The sequence below is a fragment of the Panthera onca genome, chromosome C1, assembly GCF_046562875.1.
Source record: "Panthera onca isolate mPanOnc1 chromosome C1, mPanOnc1 haplotype 2, whole genome shotgun sequence".
NCBI lineage: Eukaryota > Metazoa > Chordata > Mammalia > Carnivora > Felidae > Panthera > Panthera onca.
Window position 1 is genome coordinate 184,369,400 of NC_138346.1, and position 13,527 is coordinate 184,382,926.

The 13,527-nt window shown below is 40.0% G+C and overlaps 1 protein-coding gene across 1 annotated transcript in view; it reads right to left on the reverse strand.

The window, feature by feature from the left end:
* LOC132672441 (cytochrome P450 4X1-like) overlaps positions 1–10,667 on the reverse strand; it is a 31,126-nt gene extending 20,459 nt beyond the window's left edge. The window contains exons 1-3 of the mRNA XM_060624516.3: positions 10,342–10,667; positions 2,207–2,348; positions 709–753 (exon numbers count right to left, since the gene is read on the reverse strand). Of these exons, the coding sequence (XP_060480499.1) occupies positions 709–753; positions 2,207–2,348; positions 10,342–10,518 (364 nt within the window). The 5' untranslated portion in view covers positions 10,519–10,667. The remainder of the gene's footprint in view (positions 1–708; positions 754–2,206; positions 2,349–10,341) is intronic.
* Between the last annotated feature and the right edge of the window lie 2,860 nt (positions 10,668–13,527).

The window sequence follows — 13,527 nt, forward strand, 5'->3', positions numbered from 1 at the left end:
ATCATTCATTGGGTGCTTACAACATGTCAGGCTTGAGATGTATGGTCTGGTGCTGGTACCATGCCAGCCACTACAGTAAGTGCTGAAAATACGTGTTTCATTTAATCCCCACAATGGCCTAGAGATGTAACTCTCATCAGAAGATTTCCCCAGAATCACATGCAACTAGCTAGTGGGAGGCAGTATTCAAATCCAAGTAGCTCTGAACCCCAAATCAACAGTTTTTTCATGTAATTCCTTCTTTGTCTAACATGAATACCAATTACATGACCAGAAGGCCTAATTTATCTGCTCATGGAATACTACCAAACTATACTTCAGAGCAAAACTGTACTGGTTTGCATATGGAAATATATGGACTCCAAAAAGAAAGTGGAAGATCCAAGAAAACAAGAGAAAAGAAAGGACAAAATAAAGAATACAGATGTGTGGCTGCAGTTTTAAAGACAGAGATGGGACAGATTCACACACATGCTGCCTTGAGAATGAGACTTTGGAGAGAGAAATGGATAAAGAGGGTTCTTAGGAAGTTGTGCTGGGTTGATCTTAGCACTCCCTCTTGATTTTGCCCCTAGATAACTTGCAGCATAGATCGTCCATCCTCTTAATTGTTTTGAGCATTCTGACTTGTTTCTTTGGAATGCTTTACTATACCAAGGGGACCTCAAGCAAGAGAGTGAATCACCTGTCTCTCTGGCACATACATACCAAGACACGGAATCAAGAACTTGTACAGGTACTTGGACTTGGGATCTGTAGAGTCAAGCAGAGGAAACAAACAACAGCATTAGAGGAAAATTACCAAAGTCGGTGAAGGTTCTCTTCATTTGCCTGTGCTAATCACAAATAGCAAGAAGGAGCCCAGGCATGGCATGGCAACCCATGGCATGCCCAGGCAAACCATAAGTTTGGTTAAGGAGCCAGAGAACAATAAACCCCAGGAGGCAGACAGGTACACAAACCCAGATTCTTCCCTTGCTTATACTTTCTCCTATAGAAACAGATTGCCCAAGGGTGACCAAGTTTCCAGAACAGAATTTGGGACAATATATTATATCCTTCTTGGAAAGTAGATTAGTGTTTACAGCAGGAGCTGGCAGACCACAGAGAGTGGGGATCAAATGCCTCTGGGGGTTCTCATGAACTCTAATGTGGAAGTGTTTTACAGCTCTTGTCCTTTAAGAAGTGAGCAGGAAACAAATCAGGGCTGGGGGATTGGGAAACATGGAGACTTTCAGGGAAAGGCTGTTTTCTTTTATTAGGTTTTACTAAAAGTAATGGAGACAATGGACAGAGAAGAAAGATTAGAATGTAAGATCTTAGTTTTACAAAGATGATGGAGAAAAACCTGGACATTTTTTTTCTTTTAAGTAGGCTTCACGCCCAACGTGGAGACCAGCGTGGGGCTTCGTCGGACACTTAACCGACTGAGCCACCCAAGTGCTCCCAAACTGGACGTTTTAATTTTGTGCGATGAGATAATCTGCCACAGACGTCTTTGAAAAGGCTTGGATGGGGGAGTTAGATGACTCGCGTTCCAAAAGGGAACACAGTTGGGAACTATGAAGAAAACAAAAATATCTGGACTGCAGCCAAGAGGTTATACTGGTAAATTAATGATCTAGCACCCAGGTTCAGGTATGAAACCAGCAGAGGCAGAGCTACTTCTGAATTCCCTGAAGACTCATGCACAAGTAAGGGGCTGGGGGATGGGGAGTATTACCGACATCACAAAACTGAGACATAAAGGAAGCCCTTGGTGATCTGGTGGTGCCAGCGGGGCTTTATATTACACCCTAAAGGGTTCATGGGAGTCTTAGCCTGACAAGGGACTTGGGGGACATGGGAATCCCTTTCAGCATTGCTCAGAAACTCTCTTGGCTTTCTCCAGGCCAGGCCTCTCTTGCTTTGTTTTAACCCCAGTATAGTTAACATACAGTGTTATATTAGTTTCAGGTGTAAATGTAGTGATTCAACACTTCCATACATCACTCAGTACTTATCACAAGTGCGCTCCTTAATCCCCATCACATATTTCACCCTCCCCCACCTGCTGCCTGACTCTGGTAACCGTCAGTTTGTCTCTAGGTCTCTTAATAAAGGCCTGATATTAATCTTTGCTTCAGGATTCCTTTAGAATCCTGCCTGTGAGTTGTGCATATCCCTCCTAGGAGGATAGGTTCCCGAGATTCATCCCTTTTCTTACCTGTTCTGCTCAGAAATGCCTTCGCGTAGTCTGGGTCATAGATATAGAAGAATACCTGAAAGGGCCCAACCCAGCAAGGAAAGGCACAAGGGTATTTTCCAACAAGCTCCTCAAGTTTCTCCATTTCACCATCCTGAAGTAGCTGCAGTGAAAAATGAGTGAAGGAAGTTAAAGAAGCCAGCCAATCTGGACTCATCCCCTCCTACAGATGTGAGCCGAATCTAGGGCCCGGATAACATAGCACAGACATGCTCTCCTCAGCATTTCTAAGCTTGGAGTATAATTTTCTAACCAATATCAGTGTATTTAACTTCCCCATCTAAATGCATGTTGAATCCCCAGAATAAATCTCTGTCAATTGACATCTACCATGAGCCATTTTCCCAACTGAGAGGGTGAAGCGAGCTGAGTCTGCCTCACCTGCTAAAGTCACACACTTTTTAGGAGTGGACTCTGGAAGCTGAAAAAGAGTTTTTTTCCTATGTGGGAAGCTAACTGGTAGTAGATTGGACATGACCCACAATCTAGCTCACCATTCCCTCTTCCTTTTCCCCTCTCTGATTATTACTAATTGAGGAATGATCCTTTTTGGTAATTCATAGTTAAAGCTTCTCCCCAAAAACCTGCCCACTCCATCTACAAAGAAAACCCTGTTCTTTTCCCTTACTACCATCAGAGATGAACTTTTGCCTTGATAAGCAGGTTACTAATGGCTCATTTATTATTATTATTTTGTATTTATTTAAATCCAAGTTAGTTAACATATAGTGTAGTATTGGTTTCAGGAGTAGAATTCAGTGGTTCATCACTTACATGTAACACCCAGAACGCATCCCAACAAGTGTCCTTCTTAATGCCCATCACCCATTTAGCCCACACTCCCCACCTGCCTCCCCTCCAGTAACCCTCAGTTTGTTCTCTATATTTAAGAATCTCTTATGGTTTGCCTCTCTCCTTGTTTTTATCTTATTTTTTCTTCCCTTCCCCTATGTTCATCTGTTGTATTTCTTAAATTCCACATATGAGTAAAGTCATATGATATTTGTCTTTCTCTGACTTAGCATAATACACTCTAGTTCCATCCATGTTGTTGCATATGGCAAGATTTCATTCTTTTTGGTGGCCGAGTAATATTCCATTGTGTATATACACCACATCTCCTTTATCCATTCATCAATCAATGGACATTTGGGCTTTTTCCATAATTTAGCTATTGTTGATAGTGCTGCTATAAACATTGGGGTACATTTTCCCTTTAAATCAGCATCTTTGTATCCTTTGGATAGATTCCTAGTATAGCAATTACTGGGTCATAGGGTAGTTCTATTTTAAATTTTTTGAGGAATCTCCATACTGCTTTCCAGAGTGGCTGCACCTATTTGTACCTGCACTAACAGCACAAAAGGGTTCTTTCTCCACATCCTCACCAACATCTGTTTTTTCCCTGTGCTGTTAATTTTAGCCATTGTGACAGGTATGAGGTGATATCTTATTGTGGTTTTTATTTGTATTTCCCTAATGATGAGTGGTGTTGAACATCCTTTCATGTGTCTGTTAGTCATCTGGATGTCTACTTTGGAAAATTGTCTATTCATGTCTTCTGCCACTAATGGCTCATTTAAATAGTTCCTCTAAATCGCTGACAAGAAGATTCATGAACTTCTTGTATAAAGTGGGAGTGTGGCAGGCACCTGTATATGTGTGTCTGGGGGTGCCCAGTGATACATGATTGTAGGGGTCCTGACTTGCAAGGAAACCAAGGTTGGCAAGTTCTCCCTTATGTGACCAGTCATACAGAATTTGCTACCCTCAGAAAAGTTGGCAAACTTTGGCTCCCAATATCCTCTGTTACAAGCTAGCACCTTTTATCCCATGAAGTGTTCCCTGGAAAGTGTAGGGCCCCTAACAGATTGAGATTCTTGAACTCTACCTCCTGAAATGGTGCAGACTCATTTTTCCTAACACTTCCACAATCAAGTCAGTGACAAGTACCCACTGACAATGCCAATGATGTTCCCTAACAAAAAAAATGTTCCTTCCTTCATTCATTTGCAAACAATAAACAAATGAGAATGTATTAAGTGCCTACTATATATTCCAGGCAATAGAGATGCAGAGAAATATAAGACAGACAAAGTCTTTGTCCTCACAGAAATTATAGCCTAGTATGAGGATTATTTTTTTAAGTTAAAAATTGTCATGGACACCTTCAGCCAAAAGCATTTGGTCATACTTTTAGTAACTCCTTTCTGGACAAAAAGGATAGAAAGCCATTGTGAGTCCTGTAATATTGAATTTACATTTCTTCATCCATAGCAGTACCTTAATACATTTGAAAATACGTCTTACACATATTTAGGAAACACTGTTCAGAAATAATCAGAAAATGCTTAGTTCTCAAAGAAATAGTAATAGCTAACATTTACAAAGCACTACTATGAGCTAGATGTTGCCAAGTTACTTTCCATGTTTTATATGTATTTTTAAACTTTTTTTAAACGTTTATTCATTTTTGAGAGACAGAGACAAAACGTGAGTGGGGGAGGGGCAGATGGAGAAGGAGACACAGAATCTGAAGCAGACTCCAGGTTCTGAGCTGTCAGCACAGAGCCCAACATGGGGCTCGAACCATGAGCCATGAGGTCATGACCTGAGCTGAAGACGGATGCTTAAGCAATTGAGCCACCCAAGCTCCCCTCCATGATGTATATTGTTTAATCTCTATACCAAGAACCCTATGAAGCAGATATGATTAGAACCTACATTTTACAGATGAGGAAACTGAGCCTTAGGAAGGTTAAGTATAATAGTTCTAGCTCTTCCTTGTGACTATCTGAGTGATGAATTGTCAAAAGAAACATAAAGGGCAAAAAAAAAAAAGGTAAATAGGTAGAGTTGGTAATATTAGCCAGCTTGATATATCAGCCATTTCTCATCTGCAAAACTCTGATAGAGGCCTCTCTAAAACACACAAAAAAATAATTTAGTGGCAGTCAAGAGAGATATAGACTTTAAAACATGATGGCAATAAACAATCTGACTGAAAATAAAACCATCCTTTGACAACAGTATCAGAAAGAATAAAACATTCAGAAACAAATTTAATAGGATAAATGTAAAGGTTACTGAAAACTACAAAACATTGTTGAAAGAAATTTAAAAAGACTTATACAAATGTAAAGACATTTCATGTTCATGGAGCAGAAAACTTCATATTGTTAAAATGGCAGTATTTCCCAAACTGATCTACAGATTCAGTGCAATCCCCATCAGAATCACAGCTGGCTTCTTTGTAGGCATTGACAAGCTGATTCTAAAACTTATATGGAAACCAGAGGTATCCAAAATAGCCCAAGTAATCTTGAAAAAGAACAAAGTAGGAGGACTCATGCTTCCTAATTTCAAAACTTACTACAAAGCAAAAATAATTAAGACAGTGTGGTATCAGCATAAGTATAGACAATAAGAATAATTCTATTCTATAAGAATAGAATTGAGAATCCATAAATAAACTTCTTGTTTACAGTCAACTGATAGCAATGTCTTTTGTTCCAGTGAGGTGACTCTTGGTGGGCTCTCGGATGGGGGCTGGTCACCAGAAAGACCAAGCTATAATTAGAAGTTTGGAATCTTCAGTCTCACTTCTCATTCTCCAGAGAAGGAGATGAACTGGAAATGGAGTTAATGTTCAATTGTATCTACATGATGAAGCCTCCATAATAATTCCAAAAGTACAGGGTTTGGAGACCTGGTTTGGTGAACACGTGGAGGTGCTGGTAGAGTGATGTATCTGGAGAGGGCTCTGTGGAAGCTCTGTGCCCCTTCCCACATACTTGTCCTTTGCATCACTTCCAACTGCATGTTCATCTGTATCCTTTATCATATCCTTTTATAACAAACTGGTAAACAGTAAATCAACTGTTTCCTGAGTTCTGTGAGCTGTTCTAGCATATTAATCAAACCTGAGGAGAAGGTCATGGGAGCCTCCAACTTATAGCTGATTGGTCAGAAGCACAGTAACAACCTGGACTTGCAATTGGCATCTGAAATGGGGTTGGGGTAATCTTGTGGGGCTGAACCCTTAATCTGTGGGGTCTCCACAGGGAGAGGACTGGGTTTTTCCTACTCAGGTGTCAAAACAATTTAATGGGGGCAAAGTATCGTCTTTTCAACAAATGGTGCTGGGATAACTGGATATTCACAAAAAAATAGGATAAAGTTGGACCCCTACCTTATGCAATATACAAAAATTAACTTAATGGATCAATGTTCTAAATGAAAGAGCTAAAACTATAAAACTCTTAGAAGAAAAGATAAGGAATTAACCTTAGATTTGGCAAAGCTAGTTGTATTTCTACATTAAAATGTAGAAAATCTACATTTTCTACACAAAAACCAGTTGCATTTCTGTACACTAACAATAAACAATCTGAAAAGAAAATGACAAAAACAAGCCCATTTACAATAGCATCAAAAAGAATAAAATATTTAGGAGGTGAAATCAAGTATTGGAAAACCAAGTATTTCCAACCAACAAGGTGAAAGATTTGTACAGTGAAAACTAAACAACATTGCTGAAGAAACAATATTTATGTATTTAAAAAAACATAAATAAATGGAAACACATCCCATGTTCACGAATTGGAAGACATTATTATTAAGATTCCAATACTACCCAAAGAATTTTACAAATTCAACATAATGCCTAACAAAATCCTGATGATGTTTTCTGTAGAAATAGAAAAGTCTATCCTAAAATTTATATGAAATCTCAGGGGACCTTGAATAGCAAAAAAAAAAATCTTTAATAAGAAGAGCAAAGCTGAAGGACTCATTTTCCTGATTTCAAAACTTACTACAAAGCTACAGTAATCAAAACAGCATGGTTCTGGCACAGAGACAGACATATAGGCAAATGGAATAAAATAGAAAGCCTAGAAATAAACCCTCAAATATATGGTCAAATGATTTTTGACAAAGGGGATAGAATCATTCAATGGGAAAAGGACATGTAAACAGGGTCTGTATCTTCAGTAAGTTTCTGAACCTTTGGCTGTGATTACCAAGTGCTTGGGATTGGGTGGCTGGAAATGCATACTGAGCTTTTCTGTGTATGTGAAAAACTTTGTCCAAATAAACTAGCTTTGTACCCTGAAAAAAAAAGGGAAAAGGGCAGTTTTTTCAACAAATGTTGTTGGGAAAACCGAATATCCACATGCAACAGAATAAAGTTGGGTCCTTCCTTATCTAACACCATACACAAAAATTAACCAAAAATGGCTCAAAGACCTAAAAGTAACAACTAAAACTATAAAACTCTTAGCAGAAAACACAGGGTAATTTCTTCACAACATTGGATCTGGAAATGATTTCTTGATTATGACACCAAAGGCACAGGAAAAAAGAAAAAAATATATAAATTGGACTTTACAAAAATTTTAAAAAATGTGTATGAAAACACAGTGTAACAGGAAAAGTAAAAAAACCCCACAGAATTGGAGAAATATTTACAAATAATATATCTGATAAGGGATTAATATCCAGAATACATAGAGAAATATTAAAACTCAACATCAAAAAACAAACAACCTGATCCAAATATGGGTAAAGGACTTAACTGGCCATTCCTCCAAAGAAGATATACAAATGGCATTGAGCACATGAAAAGATGCTCAACATCACTAATCATTAGGGAAATTCAAATCAAAAGTATAAGATACTACCTCACACTCATTAGGATGACTACCATCAGAAAAAAGCAAAAGCCAGAAAACAACAAGTGTTGGTAAGAATGTGGAGAAATTGGAACCCCTGTGCACTTCTGTTGGAAGTGTAAAATGGTGCAGCCATTGCAGAAAACAGTATGGTTGCTCCTCAAAAAATTAAAAATAGAATTACCATATGATATAGTAATTCCACTTCTGGGTATATATCCAGTCGAAAGCTGGGTGTCAAACAGATTTTTACACTCATGTTCACAATAGCTAAAATGTAGAATACAACCCAAGTGTCCACTGACAGGATGAACAGATAAACAAAATGTGGTATAGATGCGCAGTGAAATATTATTCAGTTTTAAAAAGGAAGGGAATTCTGACACATGCTACAATATGGAAGAACCCTAAGGACATTATGCTAAGTGAAATAATCTAGTCACAAAAAGATACTACATGATTCCACTTATAGGAGATATGTAGAGTAGCTAAAACTGTAGAAACAGAAAATAGAATGGTGGTTGCCAGGGGCTGAGGAGAGACAAAAATGGGGAACTGTTGTTGAATGGGTATACAGTTTCAGTTTTACAAGATGCAAAGTGTTATGGAGGTGGATAGTGCTGGTGGTTGCACAGCATTATGAATGTATTTAATGTCACTGAACTGTACACTTTTAAAAATGGTGAAGATGGCAAATTTTATGTTTGGGGCATTTTACCACAGTAAAGATTTTGGGGACAAAGTCAGAAAGGTATCAGAATTTTCAACAGTTATCCCGAAAGCTAGAAGACAATGGCATGATGTCTTCAAAATTCCGAGAGAAAATTATTTCCAAAGTATAATTCTATACCCAGCCAAATTATCAGTCATGAATTTTAATGAATGAAAATTCATTAATGAATTTTAATAGACACTTTCAGCTATTCAAGAGCTCAAAAAATTCACCTGACATTCCTTTCACTCAATCTCAAGAAGCCACCCATAAAAATGATTAAATAAATCAAGAAAAATAGAAGACATAGTATCCAGGAAATGGAAGATATGACACAGGATGGCACAATATCTATGTATCAGACCTAGAGAAGAACCAACCAGTCCAGCTTAGAAGAGGAGGAGAGGTCTTTGGGAGAAATGCCTCCAGAAAAGCATAAAAACTGACAGGTTGTTTGATATGTTTTAATACTTGGAAAGATTCTTGAGATGTGTTTGACAGATCTATTAAAACATTTGGGGGGAAAAAACAGTGACAGATTTTGAAAAACTAAGCATATGAGAAACACTGTGGAAGAAAAAAATGTTCCATAAGAAAAGAAACAAAATCAACCATTAGATCAGCGGTAAGTAAACATTTACATAATAAAAAGAATATAAATACTAATTTTTCTATTTAACCAAAAAATACAATATAACTATATTGGGACAGCAAAAGATGAGGTATAAGTGATTACTCATCATAAGGTAGCTAGTAAATGGATATCTAAAATGATTGAATTAAGAAATGCAACATAGTAATATTAATTTAGCAGTAAGGATGAAAATAAACAGGTAAAACAGTTGAGAGTGGTTGCTTTCGGGAAGGACCAGGAGTGGGGGAGCCAAAGAACTCCGCAGTAGCTCTGCTGGAGACACCCTTCCCAACCCACCCACCCTTTAGAATTCTGCCCAGGCTTTCAGAGACTTTCCTTCCTCCCCTAGGTACAGACACCTATTTCCAAGATGCCTTGTTCCTGGGCCTCTATCAAAGCACTCACTACTGTATTTGCATTATCTCTTTGTGGTCTAAATATGCATCTGGTTTGGCCCTCTGAGGGCAGGTACGGGGGTCTGCTCTTTGTAATGCTAGCACCCATCACACAATTCCACTCAAAGCTGGCTGAATGAATAAAACAAGGTAATCAGGAGTGAGAGAGGATTTGGAGAACAAGAAAGACCAAAAGGTAAATTCGCCAACTGTTTTTGAGCGATTGGCTGGGGCTGCTCTCTACTTCAAAAGAATCTTGGGAAAAGAAAGTTCATTTTCTCTGGTTGTAACGGACTGAGGGTGGCAATTAATTGTGCTCAATTTTGCATATTTTCTGCAATTAATTTGCATTATTTAGAATAACATAACTATTTTTTAGCGATCCATGTAGGATTTTTAAAATGCAGTACATAAATGCAAGAGATTGGTGAAGCAATTAGAGTCCGCCCTGAACTACAGCACGTTCTTTTTCTGTACTCAGTCTCTACATGGCCCTCCCAGCCCTCCCGGAGCTTCCACCCTAGAGGCTCCAGGCTCTTTTCCTTTCCCTGCAGTGCTGTGAGCCACAGGGTGGGCCAGCTGTGCAGGACGCAGCGATGGGAGGAAGGGGCGCAAGCAGCCTCCTCTCCGCTCGCCGGGTTCCCTTGGCAGCATCCTTCTCCGCCCCTCCCTTCCATTACCTTCTGGTGCCCGTAGAACCAGTGGGTGGGGGGCGCGGGGAAAGGGCACAGGTCTCGCAGCAGCCGCTGCCTCCGCAGGTAGAGCTTGATGGCCTGCAGCAGCCCCAGGGCCAGGCAGAACACGAAGGCCAGGTACAAGGGCCGCGCCCAGCGCATCTCCAGCCAGGAGGGCTCCATCGCTGTGCGGGTCGCAGACAAGTCTGTGGGGCTCCGGAGGCGGGTGGGCTTTCTCCGCCCGGCGCCTGGAGAGGGTCGCCCAGCCTACCGCGTCTCCGTACACTCTGGCGAGCTCCCGGCTTCCCCGCGGAGGAGGAAGAGCCTGGGAGCGACAGCTAAGACTTGGCCAGAGGAGGCAGGCGCGAGTTCTCGGATTTCTAACCTTTCACCAATTGATGCGAACCTTCTTCATTCAGGGAGACTTCTTACCGCCCTTCTGGAGTGTCACACTTCATCTGTGACAGTTTGCAATCATGGGATATCTGAATTTAGGTTTTGAAATAATACCAAGGCTGAGGCCACTGTTTTTCTTCTTTGCCACAAATAAATGGTAAAGTGCTATGTTTAAAACAAAAAACAAAAACAAAAACAAAAAACCCAAAAACCTTCTTTCCTACTCTGAAATTCTATCAAAACCCACGGGGGTTGGGAATGGGCATGTGTAATCATTATACTTATATAGTGTGGCTTGTCTGGTGGTACACATTTTACAATTGGTTCTCACTCGGATTTCCAGCGTTTGCCAATGTCCACCCCGTGCTATCAAGCTGCAGAAGACACTACAGATACAATCAGGTCCCAAATTACTTAAGTAATTTGTGGATCCCAGCGCAATATGAAAATGTGGGGCCCCTCATTAAAAAGTTGTTAACAATTTCAAGATAATGACAGGAAAGCAGTAAATCAAGCTTGCCACCTTCTGAGTAAGGGGCCCTGTTCCATGCCCATGGAGCCAGCCCTGGATACCAGAGGCATAAATAATCTGGAGAGCGTAGGTAAGAGGAAAATGTAGTGAAATAATTAGAAAGTAATGTGTTTTGGTATTTATTACCTATTAGTTGGTAAACTAGGATCCAACAGACCTGGCCGCCCAAGCTGCTGTCCCCCACTCCCAACCTTCTTTATAGGCATTGCCCAAAATTCATTCATTCATTCATTTATTTATGCTAAGAAAGGCACATTTTAGGTGTTGGATTTACAGCCTTGAACAATAAACTCAATCTCTGCTACAGCTTCCTATTCTTCTCCCTGTCACTGCCCTGACTCCTCAAGCCCTTACCCCAGTCTCCGTTGCTAGGTTTTATTTGGTAGGTTAATAGTTAAGACAGACTCTAGTGGTGATACCTTCATCTGGACCAAGTACCAGCCCCTGGAATGTTCTATTATGTATCACACATTAAATGTTTCAGCTCCTTCTTCTCAAGATCTTCCCACCTCCTGACTATCTCCATTCCTCATCTAGAAGTTGTTATTTGGCCATGTCTCAGAATCTTCCAGTTTATAAACTCTCCTCTGGGTAACTCATGGTGTTTTAGTTTTCCAGATTCTTCCTCTGTACCTTGATAAGTGTATGGTAGCCTTCATATGAACACATTGTGGTGATCGGGCTGAGGACCTCATTTCCATGCTCTGCCTTCAGGATCCAGGCTAGTCTCAGCTTCATGAGTCTGGTCCTGGGGTCCTCTGGGCTGACTGACAAATTGCTGAGTGTGGTTGGTGAACTTCTAGTTAGTTCTTTCAGCAGGGTCAGGGCCTGGGGACTCCTTAACTGACTCACTCTTACTCAGGTTCTTGCTGGAGATGTTAACCCCTTCTGAGACCTGGCCAGTCCTTCAGCTGCATTCCATATCTTTCCTTGGAAAGCAAAGAACTTTGGGACTTTTTGCACTACACCCAGGAGCCTAAGAGAGTCTTGAGGCTGCTAACTCAAACCATTTATCTGCTTCACTGCCATTTTCACTTTGTCTCCTCTCCAAAAGGGAGCAAGGCAAAATCTATCCAAATCCTGACTTTTGGAATTTTAGCCTAGAGGGGAAAAATCAAATGCTCTCCTGACCCCTGGCCTCGCCACCTCTGCTATTCTTTTTTTAAATGCTTATTATTTTTTTTTACATATATTGTTTATTTATTTTTATTCTCTTCTGTTCTGTGTCACTAAAATCATTAGAAAGCATGCTAATTCTTACCCTAGTCTGCCAGGCTGGAAGAGGTGGTTTTTTTCACAACCTTCATTTAATGTAGTAGAAACTTTCCTTATGATGCAGCCTGTGTCCTCTCTACTCCTGAATGAGACGAAATCTACAGCCTACTCCAACAGGACATGCTAATGGGAGTTACAGGAAGTTAGAAAATTATTTATTCTGGCCAGATACAACTCAAAAATCCCATTTTGGAGACCAAAAGTACACCATTTGGTCTTTCTCTTTCTTTTTCCTTCTCTTGGCATTCCTTTGCAAATGTCCACTGAATTGAATTTCCTTGGCTGTAGTACGGGGGATAGGACACTGAAAAAGCTCCAGCAGCATAATGATACCTGGTCAGCCCAGGTAAGGATTTCAGACTTTACAAAAGGCCATGGGAATCCACCCAAGGGATATTTTTTAAATTAAATTAAATTAAAAAATTTACGCGCAAATTAGTTAGCATATAGTGCAACAATGATTTCAGGAGTAGATTCCTTAGTGCCCCTTACCCATTTAGCCCATCCTCCCTCCCACAACCCCTCCAGTAACCCTCTGTTTGTTCTCCATATTTATGAGTCTCTTCTGTTTTGTCCCCCTCTCTAATTTATATTATTTTTGTTTCCCTTCCCTTATGTTCATCTGTTTTGTCTCTTAAAATCCTCATATGAGTGAAGTCATATGATTTTTGTCTTTCTCTGACTGACTAATTTCACTTAGCATAATACCCTCCAGTTCCATTCATGTAGTTGCAAATGGCAAGATTTCATTCTTTTTGATTGCCAAGTCATACTCGGAGTATGGAATATATATACTCCATATATATACATACATACATATATATACCACATCTTTATCCATTCATCCATTGATGGACATTTGGGCTCTTTCCACACTTTGGCTATTGTTGATAGTGCTGCTATAAACATGGGGGTCCATGTGTCCCTTCGAAACAGCACACCTATATCCCGGGGATAAATGCCTAGTAGTGCAATTGCTGGGTCATAGG